The 9,117-nt window shown below is 34.0% G+C and overlaps 1 protein-coding gene across 1 annotated transcript; it reads right to left on the reverse strand.

The window, feature by feature from the left end:
* Positions 1-1,260: 1,260 nt before the first annotated feature.
* Positions 1,261-8,196, reverse strand: LOC127175450 (interferon-induced protein 44). Its single transcript, XM_051126520.1, has 8 exons — positions 8,067-8,196; positions 6,578-6,646; positions 6,385-6,418; positions 6,033-6,237; positions 2,809-2,955; positions 2,526-2,694; positions 2,047-2,147; positions 1,261-1,946 (listed from the first exon to the last, which is right to left on the reverse strand). Exons 2-8 carry the CDS (start codon positions 6,621-6,623, stop codon positions 1,773-1,775), a joined length of 876 nt encoding a protein of 291 aa, XP_050982477.1. The 5' UTR covers positions 6,624-6,646; positions 8,067-8,196; the 3' UTR covers positions 1,261-1,772.
* Between the last annotated feature and the right edge of the window lie 921 nt (positions 8,197-9,117).

Raw genomic sequence — 9,117 nt, forward strand, 5'->3', positions numbered from 1 at the left:
AAATAATGCAAAATGTATCATTAATTCTAAAGTGAAGATCATGGTAACCCACTAGTTATGACTAAAGTCATTAAAAACTATTGAGGTGTTTATAAGGTTCTGGATAGTCATACTTCTGATGGCTTTGGTAACAATTTATTCGTTACTAGTGGGTTACCATGATCTTCAATTTAGAATATGGATCCAAATAATTAATAATTGCTTTAGAAGGATGTAGTAATACTTGAGTCATTACTATCTAAAACCTTACATATACCTCAATAGCTTACAAAGATTTCAGTCATTACTAGTGGGTTACCATGATCTTTACTTTAGAATTAATGATACATTTTGCATCATTCACATTAATTATGAACCTGTATATAGTAGTTCTTTGGGAGGTGTAAAAAAATAGTAGTTACTGATGAAGAACCATCTCTTTCTTTCCTTTTTATAATCTTAAAAACCTTCTTTCACCACAAAGAACGTCCTGTGAGACAGAAAGGTTCTTCAGATGTTAAAGGTTCTTTTAAAAAAAAAGGTTCTTCTATGGCATTGTGAAACACCTTTATTTTTAAGAGTGTATGTTTAAGAGTGTCAGAAACTGGTAATACTTTCAGTTTTACGAACGTTGCCAAATTTGATATTGCTTTGGTCTGTATTACTATGGTTACTTGTAAGGAATACGGGCTCGACTCCTGTTGCACGTTCATACAGACAATATTCGAAAAGCGACTGTAAGCTGCTGTGTGAACGGGACATTTCAACACTCACAAGTAAACGCGGCTGTCAATTCCAAAAACTGCCAGTGTGAAGACCTTTGAGTTTCATGCATCAATATGTGACATCATCATCACCAGCTGACAATAATTATATCAGCTATATCTTTTGACACAAACTGTAACATTCCAATTCAATCAATCTTATTAACATGTTTTGCTATACAGAGCTAAAAAATAAAAGCAGTGACTCCTCAAGTTAAAGTAGATAACCCAAGTTAGCAATATAAAACATTCAGGATGTCTACAAAGAGAGCCATCTTATGCTATCTCCACTACATTCTTTCAACAAACAAAGAAAGAACAAAAGACACTTTCTTTTTTTAGTTTCAAACTAAAAAAAGAGACAACCACAGGAGAGACAATAACAATGGTGTATATAATCCCAAAAAGTTGCTGGGAGAAGTTGGGGATGACTTCAGGATTGTAAGTATTTCTGAGTGAATTCCAACCACAGTTTTGAACCCTTTGTATAGGGACATTACAAAATTAAACTGAACAATTGAATCCCTTCATGAGGGTCCCTTCCATGTATATTTATATGTCAACAGGACACAACAATAAAAAACAACATATCTGAATATTCTGCAGAACAACATTATAAGAACAATGACTTATAAAATACTTATCTCTAGAAGCAGATTTAGTAGCATATTTCACCCACAGATCAAAGAAAGACTATTACACTATCATTACACACATCTTTACTGATATTAGCAAATGGATATGGAGCACTAAAGAAAATTTTAAACACACAGTACAATAATGAGCTACACAATTATTAAAACAATACATGAATACCTATATCTATCTTTACCGAATATTGATATAACAATGTTATCTATAACTATACAACTATATAACAGTATATCTATATATATACTAACAGCAGTCTAGTATTTCATGTATGCACTTTAGCATAGCATTGCCTCATCCAAAAAAAAACAACAACAAAAAACAAAAACACACCACACACATGCTATACAATCTGGAATTCAGAAATCATCCAGGTACTCATTTATGGTCTATTTGGTCCTCCACATAGTCACTGGCAAAGTTAACAATGTTTTGCAAAGCATCTAAAATCAGAACATCCAGTTTGGCATTAGTGACACGTTCCTCGTGGTAGTTCTTCACAGGATAAATGTAGCTCACAGGAACTCCCAGACTGTTAGACAACTCCTCCATCTGCAAAGAGAATTAATCATCGGATATCACATATCAAAACATTTTTCAAGGCAAGTACAAGAAACTCTATTATATCGGTCACAAAGTTAAAGTACTATACCTTCTGTTTTATTTTTTTGCTTGTGTAGATCTTCTCAAGATTAACTTTAACTAGTGGACATGCTTCATCCACCTTGGTCATGATAACGGCTTGAGGAATACCTGTGATACAATGAATTATAAATATTCCACAATATAACATAATATTGAAATTTACTCAAATGATGCAGCTTTCTCAATGATAATTGACAGCTTATATTATTTGTGATAGTTTTGCATGAGTATCTGCTTTGTCCTATGTAGTGAAAATGCTCGCTTTTCTTCATAGAGTTCTGCTCTTTCTTTCTTTGTTTTTTTCTGAACATTTGAGTTTTTCCCAACAGTAGCTATATGATGTTGAGAAAACTCATACAGAACTCTCAAAAAGGGCAAATATTTACTGACGCTCAAGAAGGCAAGACACTACTTTAAAAGGGGATAAAACTTATCCATGTAACACACTGTTTTTGTGAATAAAGATGTAGATTCAATATCACTCACCCAGATCACGTGCTTTCTCCCGAACTGCTTTCATTTTCTCAATTACTTCATGCATCATAGAAAAAGTGTCAGCAGGAATAATGCCCACCAGACAGTGAATCCTGTCTTTCAGTTCAGGGTTTTTGATGTACTTTGGGTCATCTTCAGTAATTGGCTGTCGTGGGTTAAACTGAGCAGACAATCAGTAAATAAACTACAAGTGCAATACATACATACGCTATTGTAAAGTTTACTACAACATTGTACAAAAAAATATTAATGCTTACATTTCTTAAACACTTACAGTGTAACCATCGTTGATATGACCTTTTAATGTAGTGATAATGTCATCAGGCTTCATTGAGGCATCTTCACTGTCCATACCCGCAATATCAGTGAAGGTGAAAGGATAAAAAGTATCTGCTTTGTCCTTAAATTTGTGTATGGTGCACTGGAAATAAAATCCAAACATTGTTTGTTGTTTTCTTTTGTTTGTTACTTTAAAAAGCATAGCCGCGGGAACATATTTTCTCTTGGCGGTGCTGGGGGGCGGGGCCACAGTGGGGGATTTAAGACAAAATCCAAATAATAAATAGCCCAAACTAGGCATGTTGCGATAGTCTGTGTTACCGGTGTTAAAGGAGAAGTCCACTTCCAGAACAACAATTTATAAATAATGTACTTAACCTCTTTTCATCCAAGATGTTCATGTCTTTTTTTCTTCAGTCGTAAAGAAATTGTGTTTTTTGAGGAAAACCTTTCAGGATTTTTCTTTATATAATGGACTGCTATGGTGCCCCGGGTTTGAACTTCCAAAATGCAGTTTAAATGCGGCTTCAAACAATCCCAAATGCAGTCTTATCTATCGAAACAATCGGTTATTTTCATTAAAATAATACAATTTATATACTTTTTAAATATCAAACGCTCATCTGGTCTTACTCTCTCTCAACTCTGTGCATTCTGGCTCAAGACAGTTAGGGTATGTTGAAAAACTTTTTTCCCTCAACTTCAAAATCGTCCTATGTAACTTTGCTTTTTTTGTTAAGGGTGTTTGATCTTCTTTGTATGTTCACTTTGCAAAGACTGGGTCGGAACTTCTGCAGCGATGTAGCATGATTTTGAAATGATTTTTTAAGTTAGGGTTAGGGAGAGGGAGACAATACGGTCAGAGTTTTTCGACATACCCCAACTGTCTTGAGCTAGAATACACAGAGTTGAGAGAGAGTAAGACCAGACGAGCGTTTGACATTAAAAAGTATATAAATTATATTCTTTTTATGAAAATAACCGATCGTTTCGATAGATAAGACCCTTCTTCCTCGACTGGGATCATTTACGACCACATTTGGGATCGTTTCAAGCCGCATTTAAAAGTTTTTGGAAGTTCAAATTCGGGGCAGCATAGCAGTCCATTACATGGAGAAAAAACCTGAAATGTTTTCCTCAAAAAACACAATTTCTTTACGACTGAAGAAAGACATGAACATCTTGGATGACAAGGGGGTGAGTACATTATATGCAAATTGTTGTTCTGGAAGTGGACTTCTCCTTTAAGCTACAGCACCAGTTACATCACTTGCCTACCGTGGCACCATCCCGCACCGCCGTTTTCATTTTTTATAGCAATAAAAATCATTTAGTTCAGTTAGAGAACAGACACTACAATTAAAAACTGAACGTGGCTGCTCAATGCAGAGTGCCAAATGACAGCAGCAGTAGTCAGATTTCATTTAGTGAGTCAAACTGAATGACAAGAAGAGTGAGGTGAGACAGACAAGACGATGGCAGAAGATTTAGTTTCCAAACTAAAAGCAAAAGCGCCTGTTTTAAAAATATTTTGAATTCTGAAAAGCCTGTTGACATTCATTTCTAATTGATTTGGTTCTACCTGTTTGCTGGTTTTCAGTTTTTAAAATTTAAACTTTGTGTAAGTTAGCCTATTTGTTATTTTATATTAGGCGTATATGTAGCATGGTGTATTTTTATTTGTTTTGTTAATAAATTAATCATTCTATGTGCAATATATGTCAGGTTGTCATTGTTGTCCATTTAATCAATTGACACCGAATTGGGGCTTTGAAAGTGAAAGTAAAATGCCCACGTGTATTTATTAGCTATTGAAAAGTGTGGAATAGAGGGAATAGATGAACATTCAAATTAATTTAGACAGTGTTAAATGCAAACCAATACATATATGTGCTTTTGTGATTTTAGGATTTTACTAAATATTAACATCACAGATACGCCAAACTTTTGTTCAGTGCACTTTGGCAAATTCTCTCATCAGAAAAACAAAGTGCAAAGTACAGTACATGTGATGTAAATTAGAGTTACATTCATCATACTCTGCAAATAGCTTCATTTATTATAACTGGAGCTTTTTTTAGACTGAACTTAGTGATATACTTTGATGAAGTAAATATTCTTTGCTTGCTGTATTATTTGTTCGTTGTTTGAATAATCGTGGACATGCAGCGTTATAATTCAACTTAAAATATATTTTTAATAAACGTGATCAGGTTACATACAAATTCAGTCTTATTAAAATATTTTATGACATAATATAGCCTACTCGCCTAATGTTATGATGTGCATAGTTAATAGATTAATAGATAGGCAACAGTGGTATGAGCGCGTTTGACTAGAGCACAATTAAAGAGCTGTGGATGTGTGATTGTCCTTGGCTGTCTTGAGAAGTGAGAATGCTTAAAAACAGCTCATAAAAAAAGACGAGGATGTGAATAGGTTTTACAAGTTGGAATCTAAAATTACTATAATATTGCGTGAACATTTCACATGAAATTCTGTCAGTGAGGGGGAGATGTACTGCACTACATTTCTGGTCAGTTTAATATATAATTAATCACAAAACTATCACAAAAATTGATGATCGAGGGGCACAAGGAAAATCTTAGACCCAGCCCTGCGGCGGGGGTGCAGGAAAAATTGGTGTTGAGCGAGTTTAACAAGGGCCAAACTGTAATGGCTAGATGACTGGGTCATCTCTAAAACTGCAGCTCTAGTGGGATGTTACCAGTCTGCAGTGGTCAGTGTCTTTCAAAAGAGGTCCTAGTAAGGAACAGTGGTGGACCGGCAACAGGTCATGGGTGGCCCAAAGCTCATTGATGCACGTGGGGAATGTGGTGCATGTGGTCTGATCCAACAGATGACCTACTCCATCTTAAATTGCATCACGGTTTGTTGTGAATTGGGCGCATATATATATTATATATATATATATATATATATATATATATATATATATATATATATATATGATATATGAGATATGTGACAGTGATGTGTGATAGAATGAGTTTTTTTTTTTTTGTTTTTTTGAAAACCTAAAATTGCACAAAGTTTCCTGTGAAAGCCTAGGTAAGTTTAAGTGTAGGGTTGGTGCAGGGTGACAGAAAATACGATTTGTACAGTATAAAAACCATTACGCCTATGCAGAATCCCCATAAAACTAACGTGTGTGTGCAAGTGTAAAATTACATTTAAGCTTAGGTTTCAATGGTTTACCTTTAAAGTAAAACTACGACCAGTAGCTGTTGCTTCTGCCAGGGCTTTGGTAGTGATGCGACCCTGGAGAGCACTATTAACAGAGTTCAAGAAGCTTGATTTTCCAGCACCTTGTGGTCCATGCAGAAGAATTCTAAGAGTTCTGATTTCATTGTTCCCAGGTTTGAACTTGTTTATTGTTGTCAAAATATTCTCTGCATCTTTGCTAGAAAGAGAGTTTTAAAAGATAGTTGTTGGCCTACAAATGTATCTTTTGAGCATAACACTTACAGCCTCATAGTCATTTTAGTAAATTAAAGATAAAAAGCATCAACTTATTAACTTGTATCAACACAAGACACAAGATACTTACTTCCAGTCCAAGGACCGCCAGGGTTCATCATACTCTGTTTAACGAAAAAAATATTTCATCAATTTTTTGGATTTTTTAATATTTATTTTGGGCTATTTTACTGTTGTAATGCTTTTCTATTGCACAATATTTTGCTGGGTTCAAGTTTTCCATTTCACTGAGAAAATTTGAGAAAATAAATCATTTACCATACCTAAAGATGGAGGAGTATTTTTTCCCGTTTTTTTAAATGGCCACATCCTAGCAACACCTTTGTCCTTATCTTAAAGTAAAGATAAAATATTGTTTATTTAAATGATGAAAATTCAACAAAAGCTGAAAACAAATCTGCCATTGTGCGCTGTGTAGCTCTACTGAAGGTTTCTTTCCATCCTTAACGCCTTTGCTTCTCTGCCACCATTTGCATGCCCACTGAGTGCATGTGTCACGTAACGTGCGAGGAAGGAGCAAACAAAGACGAAAATCAAAGATAAAGTCTTTATTATTATCCACAGGTAATTCCAAAACAGGTAAATCCACAACAGGAGGGTAGAAACATTCACGTTCACATTGACAAAACCGGACGACAAACACTAAACTGAATGCAACTTATAAAGACAGGTGATTATGATGAACTTAATTAAGACACAGGTGATACAAGGTTAACTAATGATGATTAAATGAGGACAGAACACAGGACCAACCAAATATGGGCATAAGAGGGAGAAACCAACATAAACAGTGTGACAGCATAAGTGTTTTTCTTTTTATTATTTGAAATTATGTTATGAAATTAATTGTGGAAAGCATTATACAAATTAAACAAACGTGCACCAATTCTCAATTTTAAAATAACTGATTTCTCAATTAATTAAATCATGTGCTCAATATTGGACAGAGTGTAAGCAAAATAGTCTCCTACAATGTGCCTTGCGACTTAATTTGCTTACTATTCATCTTGTCATTTAATTCTGTAATTAATAGCCTAACACATACACTTAAAACATTGTCTCTTTCATTATTTTTTCACCAGCTGTTATCAAACAAAAGAACATGTTAAATAACCACAGACATTATGGCCGTTTCTCAAAAGGAAGGCTGCATCCTCCGGTGGTCGCATTTGCAGGCTGCATATACGTCATCGAGCCTGGTTTCTTTCAGTTAACTGAGCATTAAATTTGCGAGTCATAAGCATATTACAACAATTTACACTTCACTAAGAATAATGGTCAAATTTATAACTGTTAATATTATAAAATAAGACCTCTGGAGAATGCAGCCTTCCGTTTGAGAAACAGCCAACATGTCTGTATTTCAAGTTACTCAGCAGCAGATGTTAAAACTAAAATTTATTTACTTATTTCATGATTAGAGTACTTTTTTACAATAATGATATATCAAAACACAAGGTAGTTATTTTTGGTCTATTTTATCTGTTAATAAAAATAAAAATATTTGTGTCGAAGATGCAAAATAACAAAGAGTAGAACATAAGAAAGGTGCAAATTAAAAAAAGTTATTTACATTTTTCAGGTACAGTAGGTATTTACAGTATTTAACAGCAGCATTAACATAAGAAATAATATAATAAACACTGTATGCACTTTGAAATAAAGACTGTATGCACTTACATAAAACATAAACATAAGCAGTAGAGTATTTAAATTAAATAAATTATTTATTCTTGAGAAAATGTGTCGTACCTTTTTAGAGTGTATGACGACCTTGTTCTCTGTTCCAGAAAACTCACACTGACTGAATTTATACTTTCAGTTTTGAAATCATCTGCTTCTAACGGATATTAACAAATGCAATGGTATAGGCAATGGCTACCGTCAACTGTTTGGTGTAAAATGGTGGGTAAATTTTCATTTTTGAGTGAACTATCCCTTTAAGGGTGATATCTCAGTAACTCTGAGGTTTAGTTGAAAGCATTCCAAAAAGCAATAGTTCAAATTTATTTCAAACATCATGTGTCAAACAAAGGTGGTTTCTTTCAGATCACTATTAACAATTAGCACAGACAATTATAACTTACAATATAACTTATCAGCCCAAATAGTATTCTAGCTATAAGCCACTATTTAAAATGTATTGATGTTTGCACATTAAACTGGAATATGTAACGTGTGCCTTCATGGCAATTTAAGGTACTCCACATAGTCCAGGACAAAGTTAACAGTAAAGAAAAACAAACAAAAAAAAAAGAACTCTGTGGGGTTTTTATAGAGATATTACCCTCCCCCTCAGCTGGGACCACTACAGAAGTCCACATAAGATTTCTCAGAACTAAGATGCAGCAGAAACAGGAAGTGTCAATCATGCAAACAAGTTCTAACCAGTGGTAACTACCACAAGAAGAGAGTTCAAATGAGCTAAAAACCACTAGTCATGTATATTCACTCCTATACTGAATGTAATAACAGCAAACAAAACAAAAAGCACTCATAAACAGAAATTTCTCTCACAATACGTATACAGATACCCTAACTAATTCTAAAGCTTATTTATAATTGCATGTTATCTGTATTCATTTATATTAATTTATCCTAAAAGCTTAATTAAACTAAACTTGCTTGTGTGCAAGGGGTATAATAATTATATGAATTGTATAAAATAATTACAATAAGTACAATTTGTTAAAAGTCAGACTATTTTATCTTAAAAAGTATTTTATATTGACTCTTATTTTGGACTTTAATTAGCAGCTAAAAGCCGAACCACTTTCACGGTCCTGTGCACCCAGAGCTGGTG

The sequence above is a fragment of the Labeo rohita genome, chromosome 13 (genome assembly GCF_022985175.1).
Source record: "Labeo rohita strain BAU-BD-2019 chromosome 13, IGBB_LRoh.1.0, whole genome shotgun sequence".
Lineage (NCBI taxonomy): Eukaryota > Metazoa > Chordata > Actinopteri > Cypriniformes > Cyprinidae > Labeo > Labeo rohita.